Below are 20,246 nucleotides of genomic sequence, written 5' to 3' on the forward strand. Positions count from 1 at the left end.
TAACTGCTGGGAATTGTATTCTCCTGTCACTGTACCTCACCCCTCTTCAGCTGCTCTTTCTGCCCTGCTTCCCAGGACATTCAGTTTATTTATTTATATTTAACACTGTAAGGACAATTATTTTGCTGAACATCCTTCCTGACACCAGGTCCAGTTCCCCGTAGTGTGTCTACCTCGCCAAGAACATTTGGGAAGTTTTAATTTGCTGGCATCAGACATTCCTAGAAGTAAATTGGGAGGGATCAGATAAGTTGAAATGCTGCTGACAGGAGGATCTGAAGTAGATCTAGATTATATTTTTGAACAAGTTTGTAATGGCCAACACCCAGCAGAGCCTGGAACGTCTGGGGCTGTAGCAACAGTGTCCGGTCAGCGCGTGTTGGTCACTTCCCTGTGCCCACCACACTTCTCCTTTCTGCAGCTCTTGTGCAAGGCATAGGAATTTCTGATGGCTGCAGGGCAGGAACCTGCCAGCCTCGTGGCAGATGAGTGGGGAAATAATGCCCAAAATACTCCCCTGGGCTGCTGGACTGTCTGGGTGAGACATTATAGTGTCTCACCAAGCAGAAAACCCAAACAGCAGCAGCAGCATGATTTGGCATTTAAATTGACACTGCTCTTGCTCATATCCTGATTTCTGAGGCTCAGCAAGATGGCAGAGGGAGCTGGAAAGGGGGAAAAATCTTTTACATGGATAATTTCTCAATGGAACAGTCTTGTACCCAGAGTCCCCCATTCCCAGCCTTCCTGCCTGCCAGAGGCATCAGCAGCCAGCACAGAGCAGGAAAAGATGGAATCATTTTACCTTCTGCTGCCTGCACAAGGGGCTGGCTGGACCCCCTCGTTGTGGATCCGAGCTGCACAATCCCTTGGGATGGTTTTATTCTGGATCAAGGTTGCCCTGATGAAAGGCTGGAGCCACCCAGCTCTGGGCAGCCTCAGCATCCCTCAGGCTGTGCCAAGGAAGGGAACACAACACAGTCGCTCTTCCTGCTCATCCCTCCCTCCTTGTGGTGGTTAGATCAGAGGGCAAGCCAAGAACAGTTATTTTGTGGAATGTCAGAATTCCCCACATGGAGGGGAACTCCCTGGAGGGAGGGGGAAGCACATCCCTGACTCAGAAGTCACAGCACCTGGTGCCTCCCAACAGCAGCTTTTGCCATGATGTGACCAAACAGGTTCTTGGCAAGCCCTCGACTCAAGGGTTTCCTCAAGGTGTTCCTCAGCCTTGACTTCCCCTTGCACAGGAAGCTCCACGCTCACAGCTATTCCTGCCTGGAATCTGGGCTGCCCCAGCACCCACATCCACCTCCAAAAGAAACATGTTTTGCTCCCCCTCCTCTCCCATTCCCCCCTGACCAACAGCTGGCTTAGATTTGCTCCTACACCTTCAGGGAGTAGAGCTGTTTCACACAGACAAGTGCATTTCCAGGTCTTCAGTACCTTATATTTTTATACAGCACCTAAATCCAAGCCCACCTTAATAAGAAAAGCTCCTGTGAGGTCTGGCCTCCTCAAAGCTGGTGCTGATCCTGTTTGGATTTGAGCAGCTCCTGTGCAGGTTGAGCTCTCCTCCATTAAACAATATTCCCAGTGCACAAAAAGCCTTTCCCTGCAGAGAGAGACAGAACAAGTGGCACATGACCTGTTTTGGGAATTAATGCACTGGTCCTGCTCTTGGCCACATGGTGTGGACCTTCCTTGCTCACTCAGACCTTTCTTATGTCCTGCTCTTGCCTCAATTCCCAAAATAAGAGGTTGCTTTAAAAAATGCACAGAGAGGGTATTGGATGAAAGAAATGACAGAATAATTCCAGCACAGGAAGTTGGTAGAATAACTCTGCTTGTACCAGAAAGCTGCCTTTTTAACTTTGTCCCTTCCAACCAGGATTGAGTCTCTCTGGGATTTTGCTGGCCCCTGAGCTAGGATGCAGCTGTCCCATCTTCCCAAAGCAAAGCACAGCCCAAGGCTCATGAGCAGCACCACTGTATTCAGCTGGAGAATTCTCCAGTTACAAGGCCTCACCCCATACTGACAGCAGGAGCAAAAAACCCTCCCTGACATCCCAACTTATCAATTTCCTGTCCCTTTTATCAAAGAAGGTTGGGATCTGTCTGAAGAAGGGACGACTGTGGGGCAATTCCCAGAACCTGCCGCAGCAGGGAAGGGCGTGGTCAGACCAGACAGACAACCAGCATAAACCACCTTGGGTTTTCCAGCCCCCAGGGCTGGACAGAAGGGCCTCTGCCCTGCTGTGAGAGTTTCCAGTCACTGCTGGTTGCAAAAGAGTGGAAAAAACCAAAATTGGATGCGAGATAAAGGCAAGGTCTGGCCCCAGTGAAAGCTCCAGGTAATAATTTAGAGTAAGGTTCTAATCCAGGTGTCCCTGTGGGGCATCAGCTGACCCCAGGATGTGTGATGGCCTCTCCTCTGACCTCCTTCCCCACTCAAGCTGTTTTTACATTATTTTCTTTGAGGCAGAGGCAAAGGTGAAGTTACAGTTGATGTCATTTCATGGTTATGAGGAGTTTGAGTGCCTTTGGTCACCAGAATGGGCTAACAGCAAGTGTAACCTGAATTTCTGAGTTAATGAAGGTGGAGTCAGCTTTGTCTGGATCATTCCTTTGGCTCTGTTCCCTTTAGCAGTGTTGTTTTTGACAGAGCATGACCACAGCACCAGGGTGTTGCTCCATTCTTTGCTCTGTGTTCTGCTGGAAGGATCACTCCAAGCTCCCTCGGCATTCCTGCAGTCTGTCCCTGCTGGATTCTGGCCAACCCATGCCCTCCTTGCTGAACTCGGTTTCTCACTTTTTCCCCCCACCTGTGATGCTGAGGCCGAGGCAAACCTCGGGACCACGCTGTGATGCATTAAACGAGCAACTTCCACCTTTTATTTCCCCCTCGGGCAAGGGTTGGGCAACGCCCGAGTGCGGCGCGAAGAGGAAAACTTGGTGGATTTCACCGGGGAGCATCATCTCCGGCACCTCCTCCTCCTCCTCCTCCTCCTCCGCCGGGCACAGGGGAGGGGGCGAGGCTGGGCGGCCCCGGGGTGTCCCCTCCGCTCCCAGCTCCACAAAAGGCACCCGAGGCAGCAGAAAGGGAGGAAGGAGCACCCAGGAGAGCAGGTACGGGGTCAGAGGGGTGGGAGCGTGGCTGGAAGCGAGGAGAGAGCTGTGCGATAAATTAAAATGCTTATAAAATGCGATAAATTAAAATGCTCATACCCCGGGGTTTCCTGCGGGACGTGGGGTGGGCTGGGTGTCGCAGACATCTTTCATGAAAAATCCTTTCTTAGGATTTTTCCTTGTGAGAGGCTGCAGTTTCAGCAACCAAAAGTGAACAATGGTTATCTGCTGCTGTAGAATGCAACAGGTAGACCCGTGACTGGTCTCCTGTAGATGTTTGGATTTACTGACCACTCATGGCAGAGCTGGCTCTTGCTCTGTCTGAGACACAGATCTTTGTTTTTCATTCTTTTCTATTCTTAGCTTAGCTAGCTACTGAAGAAACTTCTTCTTTTCTATTTCTTTTTAGTATAGTCTTTATGTAACATGTATCATAAAATAATAAATCGAGCCTTCTGATCATAGAGTCAACATTCTCATTTCTTCTTCATCCTGAAAACCCTTGTGACCACGGTCACAGGCTGGGGGTCCTGCTGGCAGTGGGGACAGAGCTGGGAGGTCACTGACGTCCCTTCCCTTCAGTTAAAGCTGGTGGGCAGCAAAGGGGACTGTGGTGACAGGGGTTATTCACATGGAGCTCTGCACCTGCCTTTGCAGGGAACGGCTGGAGCAGCGGGGACTCGTGACAGTATTCCCGGCGCTGGCAATGCTGTGGGGCACTGGGGCAGTGACACCTCCTGTCTGGTCCCATATCCTGCTCTTCCAAGAAAACTTACTCTGACAAGAAAGGCCAAACAAATGGTCACTGGTAAATCCAGGGCAGAGCAAAGCTCCAGGGGCTGGGCTCAGGGGAAGATCCGGGATCACACAATTACGTGGAGCTCCCTGGGGTGACACTGGAGCGGCTGAACAGGTTTTTTTTTACTTGGTTGCTGTGCACTGGGATGGGAGACATAAAACCTGAATCCCACAGAGCCATGAAGGGCATTTCAAATTGTCTTGGTTGGAAAAGACAGGTGTCTGCTAAGGAAGGCAGGAGCCTCTTTTAAAATGGAAAATGCAAACCCCCTTCCTCCAAATTATTATAATTTGATATGGACTTCCAGCAAATTTGGATTAATTTTAATTTGTATTCATTAACATATTATAATGATGGATTTAACATTTATTTTCTCCAGGATGAGGATCCTTTCTGGCTGCTTTCATTTCTACTTCATTCCTTTCTTACTCAGTGGGGCAAATGGATTCCTAATGTGGAGAACACCTCCAGCCTTCCTGGTTTATAACTACTCCTATTCAAATCTCTCCTCTGTCTCAGAAGCACGAGCTCCAAAAACAGCAAAAGTTCTCAATTTCTCACATAATGCCATTGAAAAAATTACCAAGGGAGACTTGGAAGGATTTGACTGGCTGGAAATTCTGGACTTTTCCTACAATCGGATCAGGGCTGTTGAGCCTGGAGCATTCCGGAGTCTGCTCAGCCTGGTTTCTGTGGATTTATCATTTAATGATGAGAAGCTGCTTCTGTCAGATCTCCCACCCCACCTGAAGCTCTCACCTGCTGGCCAAGCCCCGAGGTCTTTTCAGCTTTCCAGGAATTCTGGCAGATCCTCAGGGGCTGCTCTGGAGCCTTCTGCTCCTGCAGAGGAGCTGTCACGTTCTGGAGTTCGGTCTCTCCTGCAAATTCTTAGCCCCAGGCTCAGGAGAAGCCCAGGGAATCTTCTTAGGAAGGGAGAGGGGAACACAACAGCCCTTCCCACAGCCACACCTGAGCCCACCCTCTGTGGAACTCCCATCAATGGGACACTCAACCTGTCCCACAGCAACCTCACCCAGGACGAGCTGATGTTAAAACTGGATGAGACTCTCTGCAAAGCCCAGCTGGACAGGATTTTGGAGCTTGACATCAGTCACAACAACGTGGAAATGGATCTTCTGTATCTGTTTACCCTGTTCTTCCACATGGAAAACACGTTGTCCATCGATGCCAGCTTCAACAAGTTAACCATTAACATCCTGGATGCTTCGTCCTTCTGTGAGTTCCCATCCCACCAGCTTTTGTTCCTAAACATCAGCAACAACCCCATCAACAGCCTGGATACGCTGTGCCTCCCTTCCAGCATCAAGGAAATTGATTTGTCCTTCACCAACATCAGCCAAATACCTCCGAATTTTGCTAAAAAATTTGTTAACTTGGAAAAAATGTATATTCAAGGAAACCACTTCATCTACAGAGCGTTCTCAGAAAGCGACAATTCACTTCCAATGTGTGTGCCTCCCCCTGGAACTGTACACATCAACGCCATCTCCTTTGTCAGGAAGGAGGTTGGGACACCCATTGAAAGCCTTCCAGAGAAAGTGAAACACCTGGGAATGTCCAACTGCTCCATTGTGGAGCTGCCAGAGTGGTTTGCTGACACAGTGGAAGAACTGTTATTTCTGGACCTCAGCAGCAACTTCATTTCTGTACTTCCCAATTTCCCCCCCTCCCTGCAGCATCTCGACATCAGCAACAATGACATCGGGGTCATCTCCCCCAGTCTGAAATCCCTCTCCAACTTAACAATATTTAGGATTCAAAATAACAAAATTACAGGTGTACACACGGAGTTTTTTCCCTCAGCCTTAAAAAAATGTGATCTTAGTAAAAACAAGGTGAAGATGTTGTCCTTAACTTCTGCCCTGGAGAAACTGGAACACCTCAATGTTTCTGGGAACCTGATCACACGTCTGGAGCCCACTGGCCATCTTCCTGCACTGGCCAGCCTGGACAGCAGCCACAACCTGATCCCAGAGCTGCCCGATGGCTTCGGGGCATCCCTCCCAGGGCTGAAGTACTTGAACCTGTCAGGGAATAAGATCTCCTTTCTGCAGCATGGCTCTCTCCCAGCTTCTCTGGTCGAGCTGGACATCAGTGACAACGCCATCACGACCATTGTGGAGGCCACGTTCGGCCCGCTGACGAGCCTCAGGCTTCTGGCTGTCCAAGGGGACCATTATTTCTGTACCTGTGACCTGTACTGGTTCGTGAACATCTACCTCCACGAGCCCCAGCTGGAGATCAGGGGCAGGGGGGCCATGAGGTGCAGCTTCCCCCCGGAGCGCCGGGGCTCCCTGGTGGGCAGCAGCCGCCTGACGCTGCTGCGCTGCTCCTTGGGTGTCCAGCTGGCCGTGACTGCTGCCGCTGCCAGCCTGGCCGTGCTGGCCCTCACCCTGCTCTGCTGGAGACTGGATGGGCCCTGGTACATCAGGATGGGCTGGTACTGGTGCATGGCCAAGAGGAGGCAGTATGACAAGCGGCCAGAGAACAAACTCTTTGATGCCTTCATCTCGTACAGCGAGCACGACGCCGACTGGACCAAAGAGAACCTGCTGAAAAAGCTGGAAAATGATGGGTTCAGGACATGCTACCATGAGAGGGATTTCAAGCCAGGGCATCCTGTGCTTGGGAACATTTTTTACTGCATAGAGAACAGCCATAAAGTGCTTTTTGTTCTGTCTCCCAGCTTTGTGAACAGCTGCTGGTGCCAGTACGAGCTGTATTTTGCCGAACACCGGGTCCTGAATGAAAACATGGATTCCCTCATCATGATTGTGCTGGAAGATCTCCCACCCCACAGCATCCCACAGAAATTTATCAAACTCAGGAAACTGCTGAGAAGGAAAACTTACTTGAAGTGGAGCCTTGAGGAACACAAGCAGAAAATGTTCTGGCATCAGCTAAAAGCTGTCCTAAAAACAACCAACGAGCCACTCGTGAGAGCAGAGAACGGATCTGCTCTGGAAATGCAGGAGCTGGAATGAGACCCAGGGAACGCTGACCACAGGAAAACCTGTGGTCAGATAAAAGCATTTACCTCCTGCAAAGGCTGCTGTGATGCCCAGGGGTTTGTCTGGATCAGTCCCAGGAGAGGCTCCTAGGGGGACTGCAGCACACTCGTTATTCCCTCTGTTAAAGAATCCTGAAGGGATGAGACCCGAGCGCTGATAAAAAACCTTTTCCTCCTGGATGCTTGAATTTGTCCAGCTATTCCCAGCATTTGAGTGCTGTGGATGTCACCTGAAAGGAAGAACTGCTCAGGTCACACTGCATGTCCTTGCTGCCTTCCTGAGGTGGTGGCAGTGAGAAGTGGTGTCCTAGGACTGATTCCCAGTTCTGGGACAGCTTAAGGTAGGAACACACCCTGTGTGCAGGTAAGAGAGCCACAAACCATGCTGGTACACAGGGAGCAGCTCCTTTCTTTGCTTTGGCAAAGGAAGAGTAAAGATTGACTTAATTTAGCCCTCTGAGAGAGGCTAAACCCAAACTCTGCTGCAGACTTTGGCTTCAGTGACTGCTGGAAGAGGTGAGACTTGAAAATCTTTTGTAAATTCAGAATAAAATATGCAACCAGACAGTACAAAAAGGACCAGCTGAGTGTGGTGGTCTCTGCTGTTAAATGACTGGGGTGAGCTTTGTTTAATCATAAATCCCTGGGGAATAAGCAAATCCTGTACATTATTGTTTAGATTTAGGAAAGTTCCACCTTTCACAGTTACCCTGACCCATTTCCAATGGATTCAGTACTACCTCTGCATGGGCCTTGCCCTCACCTAGTGTCACTTGATAACTTTATTTATTGTGCTTGGGAAAAAACAAAAGAAATTCAGCTGATCCAACTTTGACATTCAAGGGAAATCAACAGACTGTGACAGAAAATAAACATCAGGTGAGGACAAATTATTTGGTTTAGCATGACTTGGACTTGCTCCTATGATGAGCAAACACAAACAACTTCCCAGTAGAAAATCCCCAGTCCAGGAATGCAGCATGTTTGGAACACAGACTGTGAAAAATTCCTTTTCCAATTCCAATTCCTGGCTCTGCTGTGACAAAACAAAACCAACACCAACCTGTTTGCTGCCAAAAGGGGGAACATGCAACAAACATCTCCATTGACAGAGATCCCAGGAATTCAGTGCAAACCCACCTTTCCTCAGCAAAACTATTTGGCATCATCAGCTTTGAGGTTTTATATATTAGGATAAAACCCACAATCCTGCAGGCCAGCAGCTGAAAAAGACAACTCTTCACCACAGAGATCTAGGGCTTAAAAAGACTGTGAATTATAAAAATATTACAAATATTTTTGTTCATTTAAGCAACCAGAAGTCGCTTGTTAATTAGATTAATGAGCCACAAGTAATTAATCAGTTGTTTTTCTAATAACCTTTATGCTTTCTGCTTTCTAAAGCACTCAGTGATCACATTTCTCACTTCCTCTCTTCCCACACATTTCTAACCTCCACCTTCTGCTGCTTCCTTCTCAACTCCACTGCTGCTTGTTAACCTTGCAGTGACTCTTTACTGGTTCTTTACTGGTTCTGTGCTCAGCAGGCTTCTGATGGAAGAGACTAAGGGGAAAAAAAAAGGAGAAGTTATACTCCAGAAGAGTCTAATCCAATTACTTTATCAAAAATTTGATTATTTCAGTCAATGATTCACTGCAAAGTTGTACCTGCTTTCAAAATCCAATCTGGATTTACTATACCCATGAACCTCCCACAAAACAGCCATTTAGTACAGCTGCAACTGTAAAAGCAACCTAAATGAGGTTTTGTTTCTCCTGCAGATTAAAAGGTGCTGCACTTTCCTATCTGGCACTGTGATGCTGCACAGATTAACATCAATATTAATTACACAGGTGGTGTTAAGGGCACAGCTGGCACCAGGAGTTAACCGAGAGAAAATTGCAAAAAGCTTTGATGGGATTTCAGTTCTTTTGTCACACAAAGGCAATAAAACCTCCTGCTTGGCCCCTTCTTGCTTTACTCCCACATGAAAACTCAATGCAAATGTTTAATGAGGTGTGAGTGGTTTAATTTTCAAACATGTGATGAAGTTCATGTGATCTAATGGCACAGGAGAAGTTGCACATACACACAGCAAACCCCCAAAACTGCCTCATGTATATTTTACCCTCCAGTACAATTGGTACTGAAGAAAAATTCAAATACAGAACAGTTAAACAAGATCTTTTCATTATCTTTTGTGCCTAGTTTAGAAAGAACCACATTATTCATTTAGAGGAAAAAAAAAAATCTGGGCAGAGAAAAAAGACTTATGGAAATAATTTCCATTTCACATTTGTATTAGAAAGTTGTTCACACTGATTTTATTGCAAGAAAGCTGGTTTGAATTATTCAGAATTAATTAATATTCAGTGTTAAACAAAGAACAGTGTTCCAGGAGAATCTTGAGAACAGTTTAGTTAACAAAAAGCCTGAACCAACAACTCACAGACAGCAATGATGTGGACATTTTTTGTCTCTAAAGTAACAAATCACTTTCCCATCACTGTCATTTTCCTGAAGATGTGGCATTTTCCTATGGCAAGTATCAAAAGCCTGTGGCACAATTATTTTGGAGACACTGAAGCTCTGCTGAAGTCCACAGAAGCTGAAAGGTGATTGCTTGTTTGGAAGAGATCTGGCCACTTAAAGCAAGAAATGTCTAATTTAAATTAGACAGGGGGGATTTAAATTCAGGGGAATTTAAATGCCCCTGAATTGTCCTGCCTCCCAGGGAATTCCCACAATAAGATACAACACAAATGGGTAAATTTATTAAAAAAATACTTAACTTCTGTTATTTGCTCACTGTGTAGACCAACAGACAAAATTTCTAAGCAGACAGACGAACTCAAACTGATGTTAACACTTAACAAAACCTCAAAAACTTGTCATTCTGGTTTTAGAAATGTTAACAGCTGTCAGTTCTGACTGTCAGGAATGGCCAAATCCCAATTTATACAAAGTCATGGGCAAAAGAGCAAGCAGCAACACGACTCTGTGCCTGACAGCTGACCAGTTAGGGAATTCCAGAGGTGACTGTGCTCCTCCTGGTGTATCAGTCACGTAACATTGCAAAATTCATCTTTATCCTCAAGTAATGCAAATGGTTATTTCTATCAGATGTAAAACACTTCTCCAAATTATTTTGGGATACAGAATGCCACCATTGTTAAAGTCAACACCCAGTAGGTATTGATATATGTACTGCAGAGGTTTGTCCCAGTGCCACACTTCCCAAATGTCCCTCCCCAGTGGAAAGAGAACACTGACCAAACAAAGCCTTGTCCCACTTGAAGAAGCCAAAACTGAAATCCTGAACTTCAGCTGAGCTCATAGAAATTTTGCCATTTACCTCAACAGAAGCAGGGTTTCACCTTGTGAAGATTAAGGACTTTTTTTAATACTGAAAAACATTGATTCTTCCAACCTCCTGCAACGGGAAGAGTTTAAACTCAAACGCTACCAAGCATGTCCCCAGTTCTTCCTTCCTGAAAATACAAGGTATTTATAAAACTTGGTGTTATCATAGAATGGTTTGGGTTGGAAGGGACCTTTAGGATGATCCAGTTCCATCCCATGCCACAGGCAGGGACACCTTCCCCTGCCCCAGGTTACTTTGAGCCCTGTCCAACCTGGCCTTATGACATAATGAACCACACAATCATGGCATCTAGGGTTTTTTTTACTCGCCCAGCAGTAAAACTTAGTAACAAAACCACCCTCGCGCAACAATTCCAAACCTAAAATATCCCCCTTGCTGGCTCTCCACGGCAACTCCAAAGCGCGTCAAGGAGGCGACAGCCCCGCGTTTGCTTCCAACGCAAACGGGAGCGGTGTTTCTATTCTCTGGCAGCAGCATCACGGAGTTTGGAGCAGTTCCTCCCCAGAGCGGAGCGGGAGGCCCTCTGGAAGGGCCGGGATGAGCCGAGGCTACACGGAGGGCAGCGGTATGAGCCTGGCAGCGCCGCATTCCCGCCCCGCCGTGCTGCCCGAGGGATGGAGCGCGGCGCCGCAGGGCTTGGAGAAGGCGAAGGCGGAGCCCGCGGGCTGCAGGCTGTGCGGGGTGCTCGCCTCCGCCGAGGGGCTGCTGTTGTACACGCTGTAGTAGGGCTCGATCCGCGTGTTCATGGGCGTGGAGCTGCTCTGCCCGTAGTGCTGCTGCTGCCCCGCGGAGGCCTTGGGGCTCAGCACGCTGTCCTTGGAGTGGCTGGCACCGCACGCCTGCTCCAAACCCTTCTTCTGAGGCTTCGGGGACAACATGTAGGCCGAGTTGGTCTCGTGGTGGGACGACTTGTTCCTGTTGACCTCCAGGCTGCCTTTGCCCACGGCTCGAAGCCTCGTCTTGTGCTTGCAGCAGAAAAAGACCAGGGCCACGTACTGCAGGCACCAGAGCATGCGTCTCCGCAGCCCCGCGCTGTTGCGGGAATATATAAAGGGATTTAATCCCGACTTGAAAAAGATGAGGGTAAACCCGCACAGCTCGAACTGGTAGAGCACAAAGCCACCGCTGCCGGACAGCATGTCCTGCACTAAGGAGATGGCCAGGGGCAGGCAGCACACCAGGACGGAGAGCACGATCACCACGCACGTCACCACCGCCTTGGAGTCTTTGGCCGTGGCCAGGTTGACGGCCGAGGCCAGCGGGAGCCGGCCGGGGAGCTTGGCATGGCCGTGGGGCGGCTTGCTGCAGCTCTGGGTCCTGTACAGAGCGGGCACGGCCTCGGGCCCCGCGAAGGGCTGAGCCCTGGCGGTGCCCACGGCCACGGCGGCAGGAGGGCACCGCCTCGCCCGCGCGTTCCTGCGCAGGGCCTGGGCGATCATCGCGTACGACACGGACACCACGGCCACGCAGCAGATGAAGTCGGTGACATAGAGGTAGAGGATGAGCCTGCCCTGGCCGCGGGGCAGGCTGGCCATGGGCAGGCAGAGGCGGGAGCCGCGGGTGCGCAGCGTGGCCAGCGTGGCCAGGGTGAAGCTGGCGGCCCAGAGCAGCAGCGTGAGCAGCAGCGAGCAGGGCGCGGAGGCGGCGCGGTGCGGCTGCTTGCCCAGCACCATGCGCAGCCGGTGCAGCGCGATCACCGCCACCGTCTTGAGAGACATGATGATGAAGCCGGAGCTGGTGAGGTGGAAGGTGAAGCAGAAGGTGCCGGGCACGCCGCGGGCCGGGCCGAAGAACAGGACGAAGGCGAACATGGGGGCGGCCACGCCGCAGATGAAGAGGTCGCAGAAGGAGAGGTTGAGGATCATGAAGTCGAAGTCGGTGCGGAATTTCCGGAGGGCCGGGTCGAAGAAGGAGAGCAGCACGATGAGGTTGCCGTAGGAGCCGAGGCAGAAGACGAGGGCCAGCAGGGAGGCGCAGGCGGCCAGCGTGGCGGCGTGGGTGCCCTCCCGCAGCTCCGCGGTGCCGCTGCCGTTCGCGCCCAGCTGCTCCGCGGGCCCGGCCGGCAGCCGCTCCGACCCGTTCATCGCCGCTCGGCCCCTTCACAGCCCGCTCATCGCCGCCCGGCCCCTTCACAGCCCGCTCATCGCCGCCCGGCCCCTTCACAGCCCGCTCATCGCCGCCCGGCCCCTTCACAGCCCGCTCATCTCCGCCCGGCCCCTTCACAGCCCGCTCATCGCCGCCCGGCTCCTTCACAGCCCGCTCATCACCGCCCGTCCCCTTCACAGCCCGCTTATCACCACCCGTCCCCTTCACAGCTCGTTCATCGCCACCCGTCCCTTTCACAGCCCGTTCATCGCCGCCCGGCTCCTTTACAGCCCGCTCATCGCCGCCGCGGGGCTCCCACCTTGCCTCCTCACCGCCCCCTCATCGCCGCCTCAGGGCTCCCGCCCGGCCCCCTCACCGCCCGCTCACCGCCGCCTCAGCGCTCCCGCCCCGCCATGGCGCCCGGCCCGGCCCCTCCCCGCTCCGTTCCGCTCCCTCCGCCGCGGCGGGGCCGAGCCGGGGCAGAGCCGCGGCCTCCCCGCACCGCCGGGCACGGGCGGGCAGCGGGAGGCGGCACCGAGCTGGCTCCAAAAGCAGCCGCGCTGGCGCTGCATGCCCGCCGCTCCAGCTCGGGGAACAGCGGTGATGCGAGCGGGTGGAGCAGCACAGAGCGTGGGCAAGAGAAGCACAGGAGCGTTCGGGTGGGAAGGGGACTGCAAGAGCATCTCGTTCCTCTCCCTGCCAGGGGCAGGGACACCTTTCACTAGCCCAGGTTTCTCCAAGCCCGGCCATGGACACTCCAGAGATGGGGAAGCCACAGCTTCCCTGAGCAAGCTCTGGCCTCACTCCAACAGCTCCTTCCTGTACCAGGACCCAGAGCTGGATGCAGTGTTCCAGGCAGGGTCCACCCAGAGCAGAGGATCTGTGCTGACTGTGCACCAACAAAACACCTGCCTCAACCCAAAACCTGCTCAGCATCAACATCAAAGCTCTGCATGCTGCTCCTGCCCTGCTTGCACTTCTGCATCCCTTTCCTGAGCCAGCTCAGTGGGGCCTGGGTGCCCTATGTGTTTGCTCAGAAGCAAAGGCAAAGAACCTTCTGTGTTCCCATGGGGAGGGAAAACGTTCAGCATCATTTCTTTATCTGTTAACTGCCAACTGCTATCACAAATACAGTAGAGATGGATAGCTGAGCATTAAAGGGATGGTTTTGAAGTACTTACAGGGATGTGAATACTCCGTGCCCGTTCTCTGAGGCAGACACAGCTGAAGGGCCTCCATGGCACTGGAAATCCAGGTGGAAGAGACCAAAATCCAGCCAGGCAAGGCACAAAAACATTATGAAAATACAGTAGAGCCACAATTTCTGACTTGTGCATGCACTAGTCTTACAATCATTATATATACATTAATCTATTGTTTTAATAACCATCCCCTACCCCAGTGCTTGGTGCTTTGTAGAACCATCCAGACAGCCACAAGTGTGCGAGTTTGATACCTGAAAGCTTCCCAGTGCCACATGCCTGTTTCTTTTTCAACACATTCCTTTCTAAACCCCAGAGGAATGTTATAAAACCTCTGGCTGGTGACAGCAACCTGGCCTGTGAGCCTTGCCCTGCTAAACACGCTCCCAGTGGCAATGGGGGTGGATTTGTTCTTGGGGCAAATGCCAGCAGCTGCCTGCAGCAGTGCCTTGCAGCCTGAGCAGGTGCATTTTGGCTTGATTTTGTCCTTAAACTGATTGTATACAAGAGGGAGAAGGTTCAAAATCCAAAACGTGGTTTCCTGTGGCTTCAAATTATCTCCTCTCTCAGCCTGGCTCTTTATTTTCCCTTACTGTATTTTTGTTGTCATTCGCAGTTAATTTGATATCTGTGGGTGAATCTTGGCCCTCATGAGTATGAGTTGCTTTTTTACAGACAAACTGGATCTCCCTCCTTGAATTTTCTTATTTATAGACATTAGAGGACACTTAATTATGGGATTAAACAAGAATGACAAAATGTTACCCTAATGCAAGAGTGGGGTTTGGTTGTTTTACCCCTCTACAGTTATTAACTGTGATTTGAAATGGAGGGGAAATTGTAGCTGGTTCAAGGCTGCAAGCCTTAAACATTCCAGCAGAAAATGAGAAGGGATTGTTCTCAGGGAGCAAGGGAATGAGCTGAGGCAAAAAGGATCTCCATGGGAGCACAAAGCCCTGCTCAGCCCCTGTGGCACAGCAAAGTCTCTCACCAGTCTGTCCCTTTTAAAAAGGACTTTTTAGCTTTTAAAAGAATTACCAAAGTTTGGGTGGGGGAGAAAAGTAGTGGGAGAAAGTGTGTTTTGCAAGGTAGGAATCACAAGAGCAAAACTTACCTTGCACAAGGTACAAGGGTATTTACTCTTTGCAGCAGCCAAGCCTTTTCTTAAACTTTAATTCCTTAAATTACTTAAAAAGCACTTAAAAATGCAGTGCTCTCTAGAACTATCAAGCTTCTCATTGTTCAGTCTTGGAGTTCCTACTGCATAAGGAGAAAATGTTCCCAAGGCATTTTTGACAACGGTGTTCTGCAGATATTTGCTAGAAATTACTTTTAATTGTTGAAATCTGTCCTCATCTCAGCCAAAGATTTGTGTCTTATGATTTTAACAAAAGAGTTCTAGGAGAAAGCAGCTGGAATAATAAAAGGGGAAATTAACCCAGAAAAAAAATAGAAATAAAAGCCAGGAGAGAATAAATAAGAGTAGCAGTGAAAAGCTTTTAACAGAATACTTTCAGGGTGAACTCAGCTGGGCTTCTACCTGGATTTATTGTAATAGGACTGCACTTATTGCTAGAACAGATTTATTTGGTTTATTGCTGGCTTTCCTAAGAAGCCAGTCAGAAATTATGGCATCTCATATTCCCCAAGGGAAGTGTGTGTCCAGCTCCATCTGCAGCAGCAAAATCTGCTCAGCAATATTCTACATCTTGCACAGAGTTTGTCTTTGACATTAAACCAGGCTGTAACTACCTCTGCACCAATGCCCTGAGGACCTGGCCTTGGATTAACCACCTGGAACCCCTTCCTTGGAGCAGGGATTCCTCTGCCTGCTGGCAACTGGGAAGTCTAGAGCAGGCTGAGGTTAAATCCCCCTCCTTTTATTAGAAACAGAATTATTAGGCAATTAGAAGTTGCCTTTCAGGTACTGCAGGATGCAAAACACATCAGCTGGTAACTCACAGCAGGGTTAGAGTTAAAATCTTCCCAGGACAGTGGACAGCAAACCCTTCTATTGCCACAGGGCTTGATTTTCCCCTTGTATCTTACCAGATTATTGTGTTTTCCACAGCCCTGGGGAAAAGGGAGCTGGAGGCTCTGCTGCAGGATTCCAGGAAGCCTGAAGCTGTGGAAGGAAGTGTGAGACTGAGCAGGGTGTGGGATGCTGGGGATGCCTAACTGTGAAAAACTGACAGGAGACATCATCACATCAGCCAGTGTACCCAGCACAGCAGTCCCAGCAGCCTGGGAGAGAAGTGAGAAAGGGGAAAGGGAGATACCTGGACATAACAGGAATACAGTCATAATATACCAGAAATAAGGAACTTCATCTCTTTGCCTCTTTAATTAAAACTCAAATCCATTCATGAACTTGTTACCAACACAATCCACCAAAGCTGAAACTGTGGTACCTTCCAAAAGCACAGATTAAAAGTAATTTGCCTACTTTTAATTTTCTTATATATCAAACATCAAATATACCCACCTGATTATGGAAATCGGGGAGATCACACCATTTAATGGTCGAGGAAGAGTCACTGAGCAGTGCATCACTGGCAATTTGAGTGTTTAAAACCAAACCAACCCCCCAAAAAATCCAACAAAAAACCCCCAACTTCAACAAAGCAAAACACCTCCCAAACCTCCCAAATTCTGCCTTACAGCTTTGTCTTTCTTTGGTGTTTCCCCATGATGGTCACAGGTTATCTGTGCAGTCTGACAGGTGGTCACTAAGGATGTTGAGGCTATCAAACTATGCTCAAGATATTTTTCCATCTCCTTTCCTGTTCCAAGGGGAAAAAATTCTCTCTTCTTGTGCTAGAAATCTCTCCCTCTCCAGATTCAGGTACTGCAGTTGGTTTATCTTGACAGCTTCAGGGAAGAGACAGTAAAGGACATCAGTGATGAAATTTCAGAATTCAGGATTTGGGTGTTGCCTGGGGAAAGTTAAGGAATAAATCCAGTAATGCAGTTGTGGTGTTTGGTGAAGATGTGGTGGTAAAAAATTGTTCCTGCATTTTCAGGACAAGAGACTAACAGCCGTTCCCTCACCAAAACTCAACCAGCACAAGTTTGCTCACACTGCCACAGGCGTTTTTTATGCTATAGAAACGTGTTTTGGATATTTTGCTGCATTTACTGGGGGAGCTCTTTGGATAAAGCAATTTACTGTTGATTCATAACATGTTGGGAATTAATACCACTCCTGACCAGAGCATGATTCCCTACACTGCACTGAAAGCTCAACCAATTCCAGCTACACCCTAAGGAAAGAGAAAAGAGATTCCCAAGTACAGCACAAAGCAGCAGAGCTGCAGCACAGTACATGCAATATCTGCACGAACACTTCATCAGCCAAGGATCCCTTAAAGATGATCCTCTGCAGCAAAGGCTTTCCATCACTTGTAAAGATTTAATTCCATCACTTGCAAAGATTTAATTCTATCAGCAAAACCCTCTCCAACAAATACTAGTTTCTCCAGTTCTCAGAAGTTAACAGGTGTTTTCCTGGCACAAGGTATTTTTCCATAAATGTAAAAGCTGATTTCCTAGACATCAGAACAAGATCTTTAATTAGTCCTTAATGATGCCTTAACTCATTACCAAATCCCAGGACAAACACAGGCCTCATCCAAGCTCAAAAGCACTGTAAAAACCTGAAGTTACAGTCTCAAACCAACACATTTCCTCTTTAGAAATACAGGAAGATGCAGTAGTTACAAACAGTCCATTTATTGGGTCTTAAACTACGTACACAATTGAAATCATAATTTTGGCACTACGCTATACAGTGGTTACATCCGTGTGCTGACACTCCTTAAATACTGCCCCAGGAGCACTGCTGTGCTTGGAAATCTGGGATGAGCCACACAAAGGTCTCAGTGCTCCTGGGGGGTTTTGCATGAAAAGATGAAACACACACCAGTTTATGAGTTATTTCCATGTACCTCACGTTCTGTGAATGGATCACACCAGAATATGTGATGTCAGCATTGAGAAATGGCCACACATGTTGCAGGAAAATCTGAATGAGACACAGACATGAGATACAGGAAAAGCAAAACAAACCCTCTCAGACACAAAGAGATATTCTGTTAAAGAAAATAATTTAAAAAACTAAGAATGGCATTTGTTTTGATACAAAAGCCAGAACCACTACTGTATTAACATCTAAGTATGAATCTTTACAAATTAATCTCACAATGGTGTTATGTAAAAGGTTGCAAACTGTACAATGTTTTGTCAATGCAATGCCTCTACAATTTATACAGTCTTTTACAACTATGTAACACATATTAAACAGCTTGTTAAACAGCCAATTGATACCAGTCTCTTAACAAAGCTGCAGGCAAGAAAACACAGAGCTTCCACAATCTTCAAACAAGATATGCTTGCTCAATCTTTAGGAGAATACACCGTTAAAAACTGCCTTTCCACACTGTGCATACATTTCATTCCGTGAATTCAACCACCACTACCAGTCCATCATTTCCTATCTGTGGGTTCTAATTACATGGAAACACCCATTTCCCCCTTAAAAATATGCAGAGAATCATAGATTTTTTTTATTCCACACGCAGTCAAGACACCCCTGAAGGCCTGGCCAGGCAGCAGGAGCTGCCCATGCTGCGTCCTGCCACCCCTGCACTGCACAGAGCTCAGCTATTTACATTTGCACAAGGGAGAGAATACAAAAAGGCAATGCTGCCCTGAGGTGGACTGGATGGTACTCAAATCCCAGTAGTGAAAAATAAAACTCTGAGGAAGGAAGGAAGGAAGGCAGGCTCCCAGGGCTGTGTATGGACTGGGGGAGGAGTTGCATCGGCAGAATTGGAGAGCTCCACTGGGAAATTCCTGTTTGCAGCACTCTCTGGTTCTGCACATCCTTAATGTCAGGAACAGGGGGCAGAAGGAGGGGGTGAGGGATGTGCAGTGTAGGTCACTGTGTGCAAGGAAGCAGAAACAAGATTCATGTGTGATGCAGGCCAAGGAGAAGGGTCTTGCCATGGACTCACGATGAGGCCCTGCAGGTGCAGCCTTGGGGCTCTCCCCTGGCTGCTCCCTGGGGAGGTGAAATTCCTTTTGAGTAGAACCAGGTCTCTATGTTTGTATTTAACAGTAGTTTTGATTAGGCATCAGGATTTCCAGCACAAAGTTCTCTACATGATCAATTTCTTTTGAGTTTCCTTTATTTCGCAGAAAAATTCCTACATCCTCATTTTCCCCAGGAGAAGCCTGAAAAGAAAGAAGAAAGAGTTCAAAACATAAATATTGCCTCATGCTCTTGTTCATATGAAAAGATAAATTAAAGCTTCTCTTGGAATACTGTCACAAAACATCACAATACAATAGAACTGGGAACCTTGTAGTGTAACAAAGAGAAACCCCAGGAATGGATTCACTCTTTAGGGACATGCCTGTGTGAAGAGCCCTAGCAGCAAAGCCAGGGTGTGGAAGAGGAAACCGAGTGGCAGCAGCCATTGCCCATCCTGAGGTGTAGGTGATAGCCTGGACTGGGTGGTGTAAAGTCCTCAGAGGCATCAGAAGTACAAAGCAGCACTTTAGGGGCACTGCCAAGCATTTAAAAGGCAGCCAACTGGCAGAAAATGGAGAAAAGGAACATCAATATTCAAGAAAAGAAGTGTAAATGTCTTAGAAAAGCACAGGGATGCACGGAAAGATGGGCAATATTTAAAATATTTAACCAAAATAAATCTGACCAAAACCACTGGAAGATGCAAAGGACCAGAAATTTGGCTGCAGCATTTTGCCCGTGGTTAAGGATTTTTCCTGACTCTGGGGCAGAATTCCTAAGAGTGAAGCTTATGGGAAAAGCCACCAGCTGACCCACCTATGCATAATAGCAGGGTGAAACCAGGAGGTCAGTGAGCACCAGGAGCTGATCATCTGTGAACTGCTGCTTGTGCTCCTGCCAGTTGTCGTGGTGGGTCCTCCGGAAATTGGACAGCGTCTTCTTCACCGTCATCTGCCAGCACAAGTGGGATGGAGCTCTGTCAGCCAGGGACCCCAGCTCCACACCAAAACCAACGGTGGACACAGCAAACACAACTGCTCAGTGCCACCAAGGCTTGGAGCAGACCCAGAGGACAGGAGGGCTCTGGGGAATTCAGCCCATGATTTTAATTTTCACAGTTCTGGTTAGCCTTTTGACAAGGGTCGTGACTCCAACATTATTATAAAAAGGATTCCTGGCCCTACAATTTTGAGCTAGGAAACACTTAGAGATTCTTATAAAATAAAAGCCAAGTGCTTTTTCCCCCACTGCCTTTTTCTTGGCTGTTTCAAAAGGGTGTTTTTGGTCTGAAAACACCAAAGGAATTCTTCATCTCACTCCTCTGGCTATAAGAGGCACAGTCAACAAAACCCAACAGACAGGGCAAAACAATAAGAGTTAAAGGCAATGATTTCTTTAAAAACTTATTTCTAGGGCAGCTCATAACACTTCATTTAAAAAATTCCAGACTGATGTTTTGGTTCAGGTTGATGTTTCCTAGAATGGCATGCACAAAAGGGACATCTTTAAAATGAAAAAACCTCACTTCCTCATTATGAATACAGCTCTTGCAGCTTTCAGTTTAATGCTTTAAATTTGAAAG

The 20,246-nt window shown here is 48.4% G+C and overlaps 3 protein-coding genes across 4 annotated transcripts in view; 1 reads left to right on the forward strand and 2 right to left on the reverse strand.

The window, feature by feature from the left end:
- The first annotated feature begins 4,305 nt into the window (after positions 1-4,305).
- Positions 4,306-7,199, forward strand: LOC129118603 (toll-like receptor 2). The gene has a single exon (XM_077176200.1). The coding sequence runs from the start codon at positions 4,306-4,308 to the stop codon at positions 6,928-6,930; it is 2,625 nt and encodes an 874-aa protein (XP_077032315.1). The 3' UTR covers positions 6,931-7,199.
- Positions 7,200-9,252: 2,053 nt separating this feature from the next.
- Positions 9,253-13,053, reverse strand: GPR75 (G protein-coupled receptor 75). The gene has a single exon (XM_054629869.2). It carries the CDS (start codon positions 12,424-12,426, stop codon positions 10,891-10,893), a length of 1,536 nt encoding a protein of 511 aa, XP_054485844.2. The 5' UTR covers positions 12,427-13,053; the 3' UTR covers positions 9,253-10,890.
- A 4,292-nt stretch (positions 13,054-17,345) lies between these two features.
- PSME4 (proteasome activator subunit 4) overlaps positions 17,346-20,246 on the reverse strand; it is a 44,884-nt gene continuing 41,983 nt past the window's right edge. For both annotated transcript variants that reach the window (XM_054630723.2, XM_054630725.2), the window contains exons 46-47: positions 19,481-19,615; positions 17,346-18,864 (exon numbers count right to left, since the gene is read on the reverse strand). In XM_054630723.2, coding sequence (XP_054486698.2) covers positions 19,481-19,615 — 135 coding nt within the window. In that variant the 3' untranslated portion in view covers positions 17,346-18,864. The remainder of the gene's footprint in view (positions 18,865-19,480; positions 19,616-20,246) is intronic.

Source organism: Agelaius phoeniceus, chromosome 3 (assembly GCF_051311805.1).
Source record: "Agelaius phoeniceus isolate bAgePho1 chromosome 3, bAgePho1.hap1, whole genome shotgun sequence".
Lineage (NCBI taxonomy): Eukaryota > Metazoa > Chordata > Aves > Passeriformes > Icteridae > Agelaius > Agelaius phoeniceus.

Coding starts and splice junctions, on each gene's coding strand:
- LOC129118603 (XM_077176200.1), top strand. CDS start 4,306: ATGAGGATCCTTTCTGGCTGCTTTCATTTCTACTTCATTCCTTTCTTA.
- GPR75 (XM_054629869.2), bottom strand. CDS start 12,426: ATGAACGGGTCGGAGCGGCTGCCGGCCGGGCCCGCGGAGCAGCTGGGC.